At 38.6% G+C, this 18,422-nt stretch overlaps 1 protein-coding gene across 1 annotated transcript in view; it reads left to right on the forward strand.

Moving 5' to 3' along the window:
* Positions 1-3,465: 3,465 nt before the first annotated feature.
* LOC133128857 (PEX5-related protein-like) overlaps positions 3,466-18,422 on the forward strand; it is a 39,814-nt gene continuing 24,857 nt past the window's right edge. The window contains exons 1-4 of the mRNA XM_061242663.1: positions 3,466-3,549; positions 9,066-9,177; positions 15,965-16,162; positions 17,310-17,433. Coding sequence (XP_061098647.1) covers positions 3,481-3,549; positions 9,066-9,177; positions 15,965-16,162; positions 17,310-17,433 — 503 coding nt within the window. The 5' untranslated portion in view covers positions 3,466-3,480. The remainder of the gene's footprint in view (positions 3,550-9,065; positions 9,178-15,964; positions 16,163-17,309; positions 17,434-18,422) is intronic.

The following is an 18,422-nucleotide window of genomic DNA, read 5'->3' on the forward strand; positions in this document are numbered from 1 at the left end:
CCCTCAAGCAATAGTACTCTTATTTTTTTAAACGGTAGTGCCTGTAACTGTCTGTGACTGTAAGTCACTCGGCACACCCTTGACTTGTATATATCATGGAGGTAGGAAGGTCTAGTCTGCCTTTAAACATCACTAATTTTACTACACTCAAGTTTCATTATTCTATGTGCCAGGGTTTCGTCCTTGATGAATTCCCATTGTCATTATGACTCACGTTGTACACACAAGTGCTAAAGTTTGACAACTGTGATCTCCATGTCAGCCAGAAAAAAAATCTGATGCCTGTAGTATTTTTAGGAGTCCCATCAGATCCTTGAATAGTCTGATTATTCATAGCCTTCATACACATCATGGCCGTCACAGGACCTGAGTTGCCTTATCACCTACAAAAGTGCTGATATTTTTTCTACAATATGCTTGTGTTAATTGAGTTATTATTTTCTGCATCCCACCCACTTCAAGTAGTTCAGCTTGATTATAATTTGCCGGTTTTTAACATTTCCCCAAAAATGTGTGCCAATCTGTTTGTAAATGGTGACATACAGTTAGGTCCAGAATTATTGGCACCCTTGATATATAGGCCCAAAAATACTGTAAACTGAAAAAGGAATACAGTTATAGAAATAAACTGAGAAAAGTCGTGCTCTTTATTAATTATTAAATGGAATGAACCAAATTCTTACATTTTCACATAGAAAATATTTCCCCAAAAAACAGGTTTCACAATTATTGGCAACCCAGGTTTAATAATTAACTAATAAGTAACTAGAAATAATGTTACCAACAGATAGGAGACAACATCACAATATTGCATTACTCTTTCTGATTAACAATGGCTTAAAGGTAAAAATGCTGCTTACTTTTTTAAAAGGTCATCCAGCGCAACTTGCGATCCGCGAAAACATCCACCAAGCTCTACCGTCCAAATTCCTGGCTCTGTCATTTTCAATTTAAAGTATGCCCACATAGGCTCTCTTGTCCCATTCTGCTCCTTAAGCAGTTTTTAATACATTTTTAGAGTGTTTGGCTGTGGCGGCAGTCACTCGTAGCCTATGAGTAGTTGCTTGTTAAAAACATCTACCTTAGAACATCTACCTTTGAATTTTCCAGTTCCTCCTTTTCACTTTTCTTTTTTTGTGCACAACTTGTTTGTGTTTATATTAAATTTTAATAGCTATCTTTTGCTGATGTACAGTAAGGCAATCACAAAACTGAACATGATAGATCAAGCTTAGTTCAAAGCAGGCCAATCATGTGACAGATCATCAAAAACAAATAGTTTCCCACAAACCTTTGCAAAGCACAATAACAAAAATATACAGATAATAGATGCAACCATTTTTTATTTGTCCACCACTTTACAACATTAACGTGTCAGTCATTTGCTCAACTGTCAAACTAAACAATAGGAAAAACACATTATTGGCTTGTTACCATGCAAGAGATATGGTATGCAAATGAAAGGTATTTTTAGCATGAGCAAAGATCGCCTCTCAGTTTATAACTCTTGTCACTGAAGCATGGGCCTCAACTCCAGCATGGGCCTTTTGTCACAATGTGCACTTGCATCCTCATCAAGTAAGTTTTCAACCATTTCATTTGTTTCATATTTTTGTATTATTGCCTTTACAGTGCTAAGTGGTATGTTTAACCATTCATGTATTTTACCAGACCTGTGACGGTCAATTACCATCTGTCTCTTTTGAATCTTCGGCCTTTCCCTTTCTGATGGAAAAAAGTGATGTCTTTTTATACTCTCGCAAACCCGGAAATGATGGAATTACACAATATAGTTCCTTTAGACTGAGATTAACTAAGTTAACTATAATTGTATTGCCAATTTAACTATGTTTGATTTTATATGCAATAATTATTCGAGGTGCCAATAATTCTGACACGTATCTATTTCAGATAAAATAAAATTACTTCATAAAACAGTTTTGCCATATACTTGTTGTGAATATAACATAATAGATAATGGATTATTATCCGTGTTGTTTATTATACAGTGGGGTGCAGAAATGTGGACACCTCTGGTTTAATTGTTTGTTACAAGGAACTCAAAGCAAAATTTGTTTTTACTGTTTATAAATTATAAAAAAAGGAAAAGGATTATTTTGGATTATTCTTTGTTCATTTTTAAAAACATGATTAATAAGGCCCAGACTCAGGTGATTTACTCGGGCTTCAATGAGTCAGGTCAATATAATACCAGGGCTGAACTTTTAATCCTGAAGTAACTCCATGCCTTCTAAGTATCCAACTGCATTGGCTGTTCTGTCTGGTATTAACAGCCATGGGTTCCTCTATTCGTTTTCCCAAGGATTTCAGAATGAAGATGGTTCATTTCCAGCAAAAAGGAGAAGGCTATAAAAACTCTCTCAATGTTTCAAACAACTCATTTCCACTGTCAGAAATCTTCTTAGAAAATGGAAGATAAATGGAACAGTTGAAGACGAGGCAAGGTCTGGAACCCCAAGAAAGATTTCAGATAAAATGGTGAGAACTGGTGAGAAATACTCACACATCACTGCAAAAGAGCTGCAAAAAGAGTAGCAAACACAGGTCTAGCTGTTCACAGGACAACAATATGGTGTACTTTAAACACCAAAGACCTACATGGCAGAGTTGCCAGAAAGAACAACCTCAACACTGAAGTATGCAAAAGAAAACATTGAGAAGCCTGAAGCCTTTTGGAACAATGTGCTTTGGACGAACAAAACCAAAATGTAACTTTTTGTCCACCACCAAAGAAGGTATGTTTGGAGAAGAAATGGTGAAGACTCTGTAAAGAAGGATACCTTGCCAACTGTGAAACATGGAGGTGAGTGGAAGGAAGAATGGATTCCACCAAATATCAAGAAATTATAGAGGCTAATATTGAAAGGTCAGTCCAGACATTAAATTTGAAGAGTTGGGTATTCCAGCAAGACAATGATCCAAAGCATACCTCGAAGAGAGATGGAGAGATCTCAAACATGCCGTACATGCAAGGAGGCCAAAGAATATTTCTGAGCTGGAGGTGTTCTGCCAGGAAGAAAAATAAATTCCATCAGCGAGAATTGAAAGTCTCTTTTTGAACAGGGCCTTTAAATAAAATGTAATCTTGCTTTAAAAATTTAAAGAAATGTGTCATGTTTAAAGTTGTAGCGCTTCTGTTCACTTAGATATTAGTTGTAAAAGGCTTTTTGACCAGGGGTGCCAACATATTTGCACATTGTATGCAGCCTTTTTGTCTTCATTTTCATCAAGGGTGCCAATAATTCTGGAACCAACTGTACAAATGCTGTATAAATTATTGGTTTATATTTTCTCTATACCACTGCTACAACAGTATAAATTATAAATTAAGTTAAGGTTTTTAAGGTTGGCCTTAGGGAAAATAATTTTTAATCATTGAACAAATTGTCCTGACACTAGTCATTGTTGATCTCCCTGTTGTAGGGGAAAGACTCTAGGGCTGCAGATAAGGCTGTTGCCATGGTGCTGAAGGAGATTCCAAGTAAAGCATCTTCTGAAGGAAACCCCCTCCTCACCGTGACAACCAAGGTGGGCGGAACCACTTCAGGACCCAATAGGAAGTACTTCTTCGTTGGTGCTAAATCTAGTTTAAAAATGGCTATAAACATTCCATATCTGAGCTTTTCTTTCCAAAAACCCCACATTCAACAAAAACCTTTATATTGTTGGCCTTTTTTACATGCTACTTCATGCAGTATAAAATATTGATGTGTGCTATGAGTGCAATTTTGAAACACATTTATGACATCTCAAGCTTTTCTGTAAAAGTCATGAGGTCCATCAGCCTGCACCATCCCTATGGCTGTAGAAGGTCAAACAGAAATTCCCAAGTACTTTTGTATTTGTACATGTACATGCACTTTTTAGCTTACAGGTGTTACAGGTTACAATCTAGGTGTTTTTCCAAAGCTGTCAGTGTGCAGTGCAGTACAATTTTGTCTTACCAAGTGATTGATTTCCATACACTTCAGGCAGACTGTTTGTTCTGTGACCAAACCTCAATGTCAGTGACTTATGAAATGAAATATCATTACAAAATGTGCACTTGGTTTTAATTCAGCGGTACTCAACATAATTTAACCATTAGATTCATACCTGAAAGAGTTGTAATACTTTCAGTCGATTCACAAACAGTAAGTCCTTATTTTAGCTACTGTCTCTGTTAAACCTGTGTTTCAAGCTCGTAGCCTTAAATCTTTTGAAATATCAACACATTTGTTGCATTAAAGGGAGTACTATTCAGAATCACTGATCAATGGTTTATATTTAGATGCAAAGCTTGCCATATTCGCTGGTGCATCAGAAACCATATGGTCGTAGGGTAACAGGTGACAATGAAGAATGAAAAATATAAAAAAATGAAGAATAGAAAGAGAAGATGACTTCTTAAAATACATAAAATAAGGAAATATTTCAGTATTTCAACATTATTATATTGTGATATTGTGTTTTGCCAGTAACAGCTGGTGTGCAACATATGAGGCTGGGGTTGTGATTGGGTTGTGATTGGGGATAGGGGGAATTTTGTTTCCAAAAAAGACAGGTAAATACTTACTCCTCGTGACTTTCATCTGTCTAAGGATTACATTCATATGTGAGCATACTGTCACTTCAGTGAATAAATAAAACAGATCTTTTTTTAGTTTGTGCTGTCAGTAAAGTGGGCCTTCATGTGGTGATATTAAGAGCCCCCTTTTCTAATTAACAGGCCAGTGACCTTCATCTAATAACTACCATAAATGTCAGAAAACCTTTTATAACTGTGCAAAAAGCACAGAAGTCTTTAAATTAAATTAATAGAAAATAACACTTAACTAATTGATGTGGACCAGAAAGATAGCTGATGTTCAATGGTGAAAGGGTATAATGTTAATTACTGCCAATATGGATAAGAAAGTTAAGTTGACCTATACTGTAGGTTAAATGAAAACAAAAGTAGCAATGTTTCCCCTTTCAAGTGTCTTACAGCCCAAATTGTCAAAATATGAAATGATTGTCTGCTGAAATTTTACTGATGAAAAGGACTGAAGGGCAACATAGCTCACGTCTAATCCCATTCATGTCCACATCGATTAATTTTTAATTTTCATGAATTATTTTTATAATTATGCATTACAATTTTGAGTGTTGTATTAATCTATGAGCGCTTGTGTTTGCAGATGAATATAGCACACTAAAAGCTATGATTTCTTTTTTAGCAATGAGTATAAACACTCTCATTTACATAACTGAACTGGTGTTTGTGTGATCAGATTCCAGAATTTGTTTCCAGCATTGACTTAGTTGTACATCTGTTTCAGCGCTAAGTCCTGCCTCAGAAAGGAATCCACCGCTTTTCCTTTTTGCTATGAAAATTTGATTACATCACAGAGTTCTAAATCTGTTGTGAGAATTGTATGGCTCCTAAAGTTAAATTTAAAATAATAATGCAATCTCAATTGCACTGTTAACTGTGTATGAGCAGAAAAGAATGTAATTGTAAATATAAATACTATGACTTGAAAAGGAATAATTGCAGTGTACTGAAATTAATTGATGCAACATTTGAGGGGAGCATAAAATATGATGGCATTTCCCAGTGAAATAAACAAATGGAAAACCTGGACAATCATGAATGTTTACCTGGCCAAAAAGGCAACTTCAGACAATATCTAACTTCTCAGTTAAAAAAAAACAAAAAATACTAATTTACTTTTCTATCATCGGTAATATACACTCACGCAGCGCTTTATTTGGAACACTATGCTAATACTGGGTAGTTATGCTTTCAAAACAGCCTCAATTCTTTGTGTCATGGATTCCACACAATTTTGAAAACATTCCTTTGAGATTCTGTTCCATGTTGACATGATTGCATCACACAATTTCTGCAGATTTGTCTGCTGCACATTCATGCTGCTAATCTCCCATTCTACCACATCCCAAAGGTGTTCAATTGGATTCAGGTCCGGTGACTGGGTAGGCCACTGAAGAACATTGAACTCATTGTCATGTTCATGAAACCAGTTTGAGATGACTTTTGCTTTGTGACATAGTGCATTATTATGCTAGAAGTAGCCATTAGAAGACGGGTACATTGTGGCCATGAAGGGATGCACATGGTCAGCAACAATACTCAAATAGGCTGTGGCATTCATGCGGGCCCAAAATATGCAAAAGAAAACATTCCCCACACCACAGCCAGCAGCCTGGACTATTGACACAAGGCACACCACAATTGTGGTTATATGAGTTATCGTAGCCTTTCTGTCAGCTCAAACCAGTCTGGCCATTCTTCCTTGGCCTCTCTTATCAACAAGATGTTTCTGTCCGCAGAACTGCTGTTCACTGGATGTTTTTTGTTTTTCGCACCATTCTGAGTAAACTATAGAGACTGTTGTGTGTGAAAATCCCACGACATCTGCAGTCTGGCACCAACAATCTTGCCACTGGGATCACATTTTGTACAATTTCTGATGGATGATGTGAACATTCATTGAAGATCCTGACCCGTATCTGCATGACCCGTATATGCATTGCACTGATGCCAAATAATTGGCTGTTTAGATAATCGCATGAATATGTAGGTATACAGGTGTTCCTAATAAAGTGCAGCTATTATTTGAATAAAAAAAAAAAGACCTGAAAAAAAAACAGGTGAGCTGCGTTTTGGCTACAGCTAGTCTATGCTGTATGATGTGGGTGCTGTTTGCTTCAGTACTAAGCCACAAATCTAGGTGTCTCATAAGCTGCCATGTTTTATGCAGTATTGTACAATGCAGTGCAATTTATTCTTACTAACTGGTTGATTTGCTCTTGGTAGGCATTCTCAGAATTGGGGGAGCTACAGTGAACTGGTCTAAGCTTGTTTTATCTGTCCAAATAGTTGGACAAATATGATATCTGATAACTGGGAAGGGGAAGAGCAAGGGGAACAGCTGCAGTAGGCTGCATCTGTCCAGTTTACTGAAATATTCTTATATACTGGTTCTTTTTGTGCGCTGTAATATAAAAAGTGCAGATTACATGATGTGATGAAAAACCAATTTCACTTTCATATTGAAAGGAAACATTAAGACCAAGTGAGCTGAATACACTTCACAGATGAAAGCCTGATAACACAAAGCTGCTTAGAAACTGTACTGTCAGGACACAAAATTTAATTTGGCAAAGTGTGATTGAGTGTTAAATATGATTTTCGGTTGGAAGCACACTGCGTGCATACAAGCACACACACACACAATGCCATATTTTGGACTTATGTTGAGCATAATGACAGAGGACTTCCAGGTACATGTCCACAGACAGAGGTTTTGTCTGTTTTGTGTTTATTAGCCATTATTATATTCTGTAAAGACTTTTGGTATGTTTTTAACATGCTATTACAGCTTAGGTGCATGTTTACATCTTGCCAACTTTCACCAGAAAAGCCTGGGGAACAGGTTTTACTTGTTTGTTGCAAATTTAAAATAAGGGTAAACAAATAAATAAATAACTACAGTATTGATCACACAGGTTTATTAAACTTTGAAACATTATTAAATACTAAATAAATGCAAAATATAGACCATTATTTAAACCCCTTTACAATGTTCACATCAGCAAAAACGTTTAGTTATCTAGCGTAAATAATTAAATCAATAAATAAATAAATAAAATGATAGCACAGACCAGACATATTGAACGCAATTAAGTTTAAACCTCATTTAATGTATATCTCCTGTGTATTATGCCACCAGTATATCATTTCAAACTGTAGTAAGTACTAATTCATTACTTGACAAAAAGCATCAAACACAAGCATCATTCAGCACAAAAAAAGAATGTATGTTTACTAGTGATAAAAGCTTATTATTATTGTTCAAGCTTAAAGTGTATTTTCTTGCTTAAGACCACAAGTTCTAGTGCCTTTGTACCAGCCTTGTAAATCCACGGGACACTTGCCTGAAATAATATTTCAAAAAAGAAAAACACCATAAAGTAAATGACCCTTCTAAGCAAATACTGGAAAGACCCAGTCCACAAAGTCCACAAACCCACTACCAGACAGACGAATAGACAGAAAACATACTGGCTCAATTATCAATCTTGCCTATTAGAGTTCAGCTGGCATTGTCACAGTGGCAGATGCAGCTCAAGGAAATGGTGTTCATTCATTAAAGTGATTGAATGTTGAGGAAAAACATTCAAAAATACAACCAAGCTTTTGGCAGGATTAGTGTGCTTTGGTGGCAGTGTACTGAAAGGTACTGAAGGGTCATCTTCCCCACTTTAAAACATGCCTTTCTATGAATTTCCATCATGGCTTTCTCCATAACCAGCATAAAACCAAATATAGGCTCATCCAATAGCTTATTCAGATGTAGGACAGAAAAACAACATATTGATTTAGTTATTACTCATCACAAACAGCCTGCTCAACATTTCCACCCACACCAGGTTTTTGTCAGGGCAAATTGTGCCTTAGAGTGCTCATATAAATAGACTTGAGGCACATGGCGTGATGATATGAACCATAAAACCATTGAAATTTCCATGTAATTACAGTTCTGAGATGTCTTTGTTGTTACCTTATGCTTTGCCCCCTTGCAGCTGCAGCTGCAACTGCGGCTATTGCTATTTATTTCTCCTCCCAATTTGCAATGGATATATTCATCAGCTGTGCTCATCACTGCAATCACCATTAACAACAAGGCGCAGACGACATGTGCTGTCCTATAAAACGCATGATGTCAGCAGCTGCTTCTTTCACACTGTAGTCTACTTGATTTTGCACAGCCACGAGTCGAAAACGTTTTATGTTGAGCTTGGGAAAACAGACTGTGAGCGCCCAGTTAATGAGCGGGGGTCGCAAGGGGACAAGGACGATCCTGCCAACTGTATCCTGTTCTCACTGGGCAATGATGTGGTCAGTTATGCATCATGGTGTTAAGGGTACAGCCACAATCTTCACTGGTGTGGTCAGGACTCGATACCTGACTGGCGCTGGGGCTAACCATACATGGGAACAGTGCCACCCAGCAAATAATTTATTATTATTATTATTATTATTGTTATTATTCCAGCTGGTGAGTCAGCAGCAAGAAAGTCGCCCCCTTCTGAGCCCCTCCATCGATGACTTCCTGTCTGAAAGCAGTCGTGATGCCACTGCCCGCCCAGTGACCTCCAACACAGCAGGTACCTGTTCTATTCCAAGCTTCATTTACTATTCTTACTGTATCCTTCCTTCTGGTGTTCATACAGTAGTTTTCTGCACTGAGCACACAACTTGACCCAATCAGAGAACAGGTATTTGTAGTCACAAATGAACTCTTGGAAACGATTCCACACAGGTTAGCAGTGCATTACAGCAAAATATTACATTGACTGACAATATCTCAAAAACCATTTACTGCACACATGGTTGTATTCTTAAATTAAAGAAGAGGCTTGTACCATTCAGAAACCTTAGTGTACACAACAGATACATTAACATACAAAAAATATTGTATTATGTTTTCATAGTTTGGTACTTAATATCTTAAATTTCTATGTCAAAGACCAACCCAGAGCTATTTTATATTTTTGCACAAACTTGAGGTTAACTTGTGTACACAATTTGGTAAACATTTCGACAGGCACTCAAATTCAAATGAATGATAAGAAAAGCTTATTTTTCTATTAAAACAGATTTTTGATACAAAATGTAAAATTTAAAAATAGAAAATAGAAAATTAACCTTCATATACGTGCGTTTTATTCACATATATGAAAGTATGTTTTTATAAAGCATGCCAAGCTGCATCACATTTCAAATGGAGCTTTATTTAAATATTAGGTTACCCAGAGCCCTGTTAGCCCCGTTATCCAGTACAATTACAGGTTTATCTATAGCAAGTCCAATGTAAACACTCATTGGATATTTTTTTACGCATGCCTGAATATTCTGCAATGCGAATGCAGCAATATTCCTAAACTCTCCATCAGCTGCATATGACACATTATACCTTGTTGGAAAGGGTAGGAAACCCCATACAAAAAGCTTGCCATGCTGTACATTAGTTTTGTACTGAAATGACTTAGCAATGCATTTACACAACAACAAGAAACAGTTCAAGATGACATTAACTCAGGTACAGTAAAAAGATTGTTTTCTCAAAAATGGCTGAACTGATTAAGAAATAAATTTCAACATTAGTTAGAAAAAGTCGTAGCTTCATAACCATATTAATATTTCTACAAAACCGTCATGGGTCTCTGCCTGCTTTGGTCGGTTCTGGGTGTTGCCTCTCAGGGCCACCCTCGTGCAACAGGCAGACCTAATTACCCGGTATTGATTACAGGTGTGGCTACCCGATTTAAGGTTGGTTAGCTCTGTACACTTTGTTGTCACAAGCCGGTAAAGAGGTAGTCTGAAGACTGGTCTTTTAAAAATGAGAAAATTAAGCAGGGTTTTGTGTAGGGCTAGAGTGAGGCATTTGTATCCCTGCCCTGCCTTATTTTGCTTGTCTGAGTTCTCACTCTAAGACGCGCAGTCCTGTCTAGCTGTCTGAGTCTACTTGGTTTCTAGCTCACCTCTCCTCTGAAGCTCTTCCTGGTATTGGAGATTATTGGAGGTTGAGTGTCTTTTATTTATTTCTAATTATTTCTCCTTCACCTCCCTGGTGGCAATCTGGTTGGTTAGGAGGCGTTGTGTTGAGTTTCTCCGGAATTCTAATACTTGGGGTTTTTTTCATGCAGAGAATGCGGCGTTGAGTCGGTAGGACTTTTCGCCTGCTTTTATTGGGGTTTTTTTTGTTTGGCAAGCTTAGCCGGGAAGTCCTCTTCCTTTTCTTTTCTCCCCTCCTTACGAGTGGTTTTCCTATAGTTTGTGGGTGACTTATTGAACCCCTACAGGGTCGCTCCTGGTCCTCCACCCCTACTCCCTCATGAAATCCAGAAATATGTGGGCCGGACAAGCAATAATATTGAGCTAAGAAAAGAAAACAATGTGTTTTTTTTGTTCTCATATTGGAACATTATTTTAGAGACGTAGAGAAATGGTATCAAGAATTGTTAGAATATGCCGTTTATTGTCTGAGTCTGTGGCAAGGTGTGCGTTGCAAACCGTGAGTGTGGTGAGGGGGAGGCTGGAGTTTTATTGCCCTGCTTTACAAATAAGAGGCTGATAAGCATCTAAACTGCTGTTCTCGCTAGCGGAGAGTATTTTTAACAATCTGGCATCGCCATTTTGTGGTTTTATTCTGTCACAGTTTTTTGTATTATATAAATATGAACGCAACAATAATTTGGGACATCAATGACTCAACCACAAGGGGGCAAAGTTAATGGCCTCACCATGAGTAGGCTACAATACTCGTTCTCTTATGACCTTTCTGTAAGACAGTTAATGTAATAATGCAACAGTATCACCTGCCAATACAGAATGTGCATTAGCAGATGCATTATATTCTTTAAACCACATTAGTTAAACTCTAAAATGTGCTCCATGAACAGTCAGGTGTATTAAAATTCTACCATATATTTGTGAGGTTAAACTTAACACAATGGCTTTAGTTTGGCTTTTTCCCTTTGCTGTCAGTAAACTCTATTCATCTTACATTGATGCTTTCACATACAAATCAGAAACAGCTGAGAAGCCAATTATTTTTGGTCCGACAAAATGGGGTGACTATGAATACAAATGGATATAATTCCACCTTATAATGATGTAAATACCCTCCAATTAAAGGGGACAGTCTGCACTTTAACTTCATATTCATAGTTTAATTTCAAATACAATGTGCTGGAGTACAGAGCCAAAAGATTATTACATTTACATTTATTACATACATTTTACCACTGTCCAAATACTTACGGACTGCACTATAGGCTTCCACACTCTCAGCAAGTAAGACCCAGCTGATTTCACCTTTCAGTTTGCAATTGAATCAATTAAAAAGGGAACCTCTTTTATTTCTGCCATATAGTACATGCAGCAAAGTAAATCTAAGCATGAGTTGGTCTGACTGATTGAAATCCCTGAGATGTGAATATGGGACATTTCTTTTTTAGGGCATACATAGCTATTTCTGGCATAATGTAGCTCTAAGAGGGTAAATTGTCCTTCAATAGACTGTAAAAGTAATTAAGCTGCTCATTAAAACACAGAGCTTGTTATTATGGGTGGAACAAAAACTGGCATACACAGTGGGTCCCCGGGACCAGGGTTGAGAAATATCTAGGGTGAAGGCAGGGAAGTTCCCCGTCTACAGGTTAATTGAGTGGAGTGGGAGAGAACAGTTGCAAATAGAGTAGAGACAACAGTTGTGCACTTACAGTACAGTAAACTAAAATGATAAATAAAACAATTAACTTTTCAATCTGGAGAACAACTTTGGGCCAGCTTGCCTTTCAGTGCTTCCACTGTCATTCTCTCTGCCTCTGTGGGGGCAGAGTCATGTCCTCAGCTGCCCTCTCCCCAGATGGCTGTGCACCACATTCACTTAGTTAATGTGACAGGTGAGTGTGCTTGGCTCTAGCAATGTGTGGTCCTCAGGATGAGAGGGCAAAGCACATATCATGGAGAGAGTTCAGCCAGATGCTTTGCTCAGTCATCACATTTGTTTAAAAACTAAAAACTAAAAATCCCACGCCCTGCAACTTATTTAGTCATCTTCCGGAGAAATGCTAATCAAGACTTCAGCGTGTTAAAAAGATCAGGTGCAGGACCTTAGCTTCCTAAGAAGGGGTCAGTAGGATTGTTAATTAGTGCAAACAGATGCCATTGAGTAGGGCCTGGCAGTTCACTGACAGTTGGTGGCAGTGGAGATTTTGCTACTGTTTAAATGACTTTTAGGAAGCATTTGTTCCTCAGCCCCATATTAAAGCAGCAGTTTATTCCTTTACAATTCAACTAGAACACAAATGCAGTACAAACTGGATCAAAGCACTTTTCTGAGCTGTGCTTCCATGCTATACACAGCCCATCCAGTAGTATACAGTATGAGACATATTAAAGTCTTAGCCCCTTTGGAATCCTTGATACTGTTTTACAAACACATGTTATCGTAGAGAACTGAAGATTTGAGTTTTATTTATGCATAGTCTTATTTATTTATAAAATGCTCTTTCCAGTTATTCCATCTTTGATGGATTATTATTCATTCTCATATTGTCACACATCAGTGAGCTGGTCAGCAACGGGTGGCTTGGTGGCTTCCTCTGATGCTGTGGCTATAAAGTGGTTTATAAAGCTAATTTAACTTCCTCACCAGTAGCACACATCCTTAGCCCCCACCTTCTTGGCACCCATACTGTGCGGAGCGCTTGACAGAAAAACTCACGCAGTGTCCCCAAACAGCTGTTGCCCTGAGTCACTCCCTTCCTCTCACATTTCTTTCAAGGTTGGGTCACTGAAATGGTGTATATGACATAAGATGTTTCATGGCAATTATATTCAATATTCAAGTTTAATGTCATTCTGATTGTTTCAGTGTGACTATTTCTGGTGCAATGGTCTAATTTCCACAGGAGTGGAACCAGGGAACCAGGGAACCTGCCCCCAGTGGCTTAATTAACATAGAGAAATCTGTGTGGGAACCTGCCCCCAGTGACGCCATCTGTCCCATTTGTGACGGTATATGGGAATGTGGCTCCAAATCTCAAATTATGGCTTTTTATGACTCTCTGGATTTTGCTTTTAAGCAAAGGAGACCTCTAAAGAAGTGATCTGTGTGCTTCTACAGCCAGAGTCCCGTGTGCATGAGACTTGGTCATGAGACTTGGTCATTTAGTTTAATATTTTCTTATGATACATTTTGTCATACTTTTATTGATTCTTTCATTTAGAATGTAATTGCCTTTAAGTAACCTGCCTGCCAAATAAAACCCCCCTCGAGTTGGTCTAGGGAGGATGCATATTTAAGCTTATTGTATCACAGAGTATTGCACATGTAGACTTTTGTCATTGAATCAATCTCCTCCGCTTGGCAGTTCATCCATGTTGAGAACGGGGACAGCTAATGTTGGCATTCTTGGGCCCTGAGGCTCTAACGTCCATACATAAATTAGTAGCATCGTTCACAAGCGCCGAAATGACAGCAGATATCTAGCCAGCTTGTGAATCATGCAGATAATGTCTGATGTGACATGCCGTGGGACCAGCAGATAACAATTCAGAGAACAAGTTATGGTACAGTCAAGTTTAAATGATAAATAATCTATAAAAATGTTATATATGTAATTAAATTCTTAAATTGGCGTCAGTTTAAATGAAGCTTAATATACACCCACTGAGCACTTTATTAGGAGCATTTTTACTTTATTACACCAACTTATTAATGTAATTATCTAATCAGCCAATTGTGTGGCAGCAGTGCAATGCATACAATCTTGTAGATATGGGTCAGGAGCTTCAGTTCATGTTCACAGCAACCATCAGAATGGGGAGAAAATGTGATCTCAGTGACTTTGACTGTGGAATGATTGTTGGTGGCAGACACATTTTGAGTATTTCAGTAACTGTTGATCTCCTGGTATTTTCACGCACACTAGTCTCTAGAGTTTGCAAAGAATGGTGCAAAAACCTAAAAAAATCCAGTGAGCAGCAGCTCTGCCAACAGAAATGCCTTGTTAATGAGATGTCAGAGGAGAATGGCCAGACTGGTCAAAGCTGACAGGAAGGTGACTGTAACGCAAATAACCACACATTACAACAGTGGTATGCAGAAAAGAATCTCTGAACACACAAAACATCATAACTGTAAGTGGATAGGGTACAGCAGTAGAAGTAAAAAAAATAAGTCTATTAAATACCGAATAAAGTGCTTGGTAAGTGCATAGGCACTATTGTGGAGGTTCTTGGTAAGCCCATACCAGAATAAAGCGGAAGTCAGTATGGTACTACTGTCTTGGTAACTTAGTACCTGATCTAGTCTGTCCACATAGCGGTCCAATTATTTAACCATACAAACTTCTTTTCAGCAACACCAAAAGGACAACCACGCAGATACCCATGCAGACATGACCTATTCACCTAAATTCCGTCATTGGGTTAGAGGGGGGCTTACTATGGAAATTGGCAAAACTGCATTGTTCAGCAACAAAAATATAACTGGCCATGAACAACCTCTATTTTCTCCAGTATAGTAGAGGTGCAAAGACCTTTCCCTTAATAGCCCATTGAAAGGACATATTTCTGTGTCCTTCACGCAGGGGTAGGGGTGGACCTCGTCCCTCATGATTTCAGAACGAAGGGGCAGGACAGTCCCAGAGCATGGGGTAAACAGAAACCTGCTGAATCACTACATCTTAATTGTTAGAGCATGAGTTGCCACATTTAGAGTTGTCTGTACAACTAATTGGGTGGTTAGCACTGTGATGGACTCCCGACCTGTCCAGGGTGTATTCCTGCCTTTCGCCCAATGTATGCTGGGATAGGCTCCAGCCCCCCTGCGACCCTGTTCAGGATAAGCGGGTTAGGATAATGAATGAATGAATGAAGGTACAACTAATTGCCGAAACTACAAACATTGTGGGTGATACACAGTTACACAAAAGGTCAAATACAGTGGTTTAGTTGTTAAAAGATAATTGATAAATCATAAAAGGAGGTATTAATTCAATTTTGTGTTTCAGAATTTTGAGTGAACTTGGCCACCTGAAAGGTCACTACAAAGAGTAGTGATGATTGGATGATTGCAGATGATTGCAGATTATTAGCTAATTTAAGATACAATTCATCTCTAGGATTGAAGTGGACATCCTTTGACTCTCAAGCTCTCTTTTTGTTTTGTTTGGCTCTTAAGTATAGATGTGTTGAAGTACAGCTGCATAGCAATAATAAGGTTATAATATGTATTCCTTTCTGAGAATGTCACCATATTCATTAATCATGCAGACGGGACATCACTCACTGTTCAGTGTTTACAGGAAGGATTGAGAGGGGGACAGATTCAAAATGCTGGGAAACACTGGAGATGGCAAACTCATGTGTCCTCTGTAGTTTTGTCCACAGCTCTGGATTTGGTGGATCTCAGTGAACCGAATGGGAAGAGGAAAAGCAAGGAGAAAAAGAGTCCCCTGATGTTGCGAGGGGAGAGCCCGAAGTGCAAGAACAAATCAGAGGAGACAGATCGGATCCAGGCGGACATCAAGCATGCAACCCCCAACTTGCCGAACCTCCAGATGTCAGTGGACTCAGGTAAGCTTCTTGCAAAGGTTCTATCCATGAAAAGCAACAGATACATTTACTGTGCAGCCTGTTCTGTTCTTTTGGCTCTGTACTCCAGCACATTGGATTTGAAAGGAAACAATTAATTATGATGTTAAAATACAGAGTGACACCTTTAATTTTAGGATATTTACATATATGTATTGGAATTACATATCCCTTTTTATACATAATCCCCCTCATTTTAGGGGACCAAAAGAAATTGGACAGTTGGATTCTCAGCTGTTTATGATTAGGCGGGTGTATTCATTTGCTTCCTTAGTGCAGGTATAAGAAGACTTTTAGTATCTAATTTTGATTCTTGGCTTTTGATAGCCTGGTGTTTGTCAACATGTGAGAGGCAAGGAAGCCATTATGAGGCATAGAAAAAAACAGTCAGAGACATAGGCCAGCAATAGGCTTACCAAAAAAACTATTTGGAACGGCAAAAAGAAGAGAGCATTAGTGTACAGTATGTTTGGAATCAATGCCTTGCTGTGGGATGAAGCACCGTCCAATGAGTTTGGAAGCATTCGAGTAAAGATAAGATGCTTCTATACACTTTAGAATTAAGTCTGCTGCTGCCTTCAAGTTACATTATCAATGAAGGCAAGTGAACCAGCATCTGTGGTGGCCGTACTTGCCCAAACTATAACACTGCCACCACCATGTTTCACAGGTGATGGGGTGGGGGGTGGGGGGGGGATGCTTTGGTTCTTGGGCGGTTCCTTTCAGCCTCCACTCCACTGTGCTCTTGCCATTACTCTGATACGTCAACCTTGGTCTAATCTGTCCACAATTTTCCATGAAGTCTGCAGGCTCTTTTCGGTACTACTTACTAAACTGTAACCTAGCCATTTGTTTCATCCAGCTTAAGAGTGGTTTGCATCTTGCCTCTGTAGATATGTTTGTGAAGTCTTCTGCAGACAGGCACATCTACGCCTGTTTTTCTGATCTGTCGGATAGGAGTTTTCTTCATTATCATCAGTATTTTTCATTAATCAACTGTAGAGGTCTTCCTTGATCTACCAGTCCGTTTTGCAATTACTGAGTTCACAGTGCTCTCGTTCATCTTATCATCCAGTTCAGTATTCAGTAATAAACAAACCTCTCATTACCCCACCCCATTTTTCCCCAGTTAACAGCCCTCCCCCCTTGGAGAAATGGGAAGAAGTGAATCTTCACCCTGAGAGAAGTGGCAGCAAGAAGTGGAAGTGGGAGAGAAAGTGTTCCTCAAAACATTCCTCTAGTGAATTCCTCTGGTGGGTAATTTCCTTTCCTGCAGATCATGTCTGAATACAGTACTGTGAGAGTCCCGCCATGTCTTGGTAACTTGGTTTAATTAGTGGCTGTCCCTTAAGGTGTCAAAACATAGTCCTGTGAGAGATGATTCTTTCACAAAGCCAATGACTTGCATAAAAAAATATTGTGGTCCTCAGTGGTCCTCACTCCTGGCCCTGGAGAGCTGCAGGGTTTGCTGGTTTTTGTTTTTGGCTTAATATCATCAACCAGTTCAGACCCAAGAATCCAGGTGAGTTGAGCTAACTGTGCAATTAACTGCTTGAATTGATCAATTAAGTGCTGAGTTACAACAAAAGCCAGCACGCCCTGCAGCTCTTCAGGACCAGGAGTAAGGACCGCTGTTGTAGATTTGAGTAACATACAGTGTAGACAAGGGTGATAAAGGGCAGGAATGTAATCGATCAGTGATCCCAGAGAAAAAAATTTGAACCCAGGACCTCCTTGCTATGAAGCGGCAGTGCTACCCACTGCACCATCTGTGCCGCCCTGCATGTGAATTGATGTGAAATTGATTAGTGTTATTAGTTAGCTGGTTAGAGCAAATGATTTCTGAAAGTTATCTTCTCTCCACAAAAGTTATTTGGGAAAATGTAAGAAATGCCAGAAATGGGTGAAACCATTCGGAAATATACCATATACTGACTTTTGCGGATTAGGTACCAATATAGCTAGACTGGTACACAGTTAATGAGTGGCATATTTCTGCTATTCGGTCGGTGCAGAATGCGTACAGTTCATGTGGTTATCCACTTGCCACATAAACAAAAGTGATATCTAACATTAGAGGCTGATGAGCTGACAAGTAAATGTACAGTGGGGCCCAAAATCTGAGACCACATTGGAAATCTGAGTTATTTTTCATGTAATCGTGAAATTAAACAGAAAGTTTTAGAATTTTGAAATTAAAGTTACTTCAAAGCTATGCAAGAAATATTTGAAGACGAAAGAA

Source organism: Conger conger, chromosome 5 (assembly GCF_963514075.1).
Source record: "Conger conger chromosome 5, fConCon1.1, whole genome shotgun sequence".
NCBI lineage: Eukaryota > Metazoa > Chordata > Actinopteri > Anguilliformes > Congridae > Conger > Conger conger.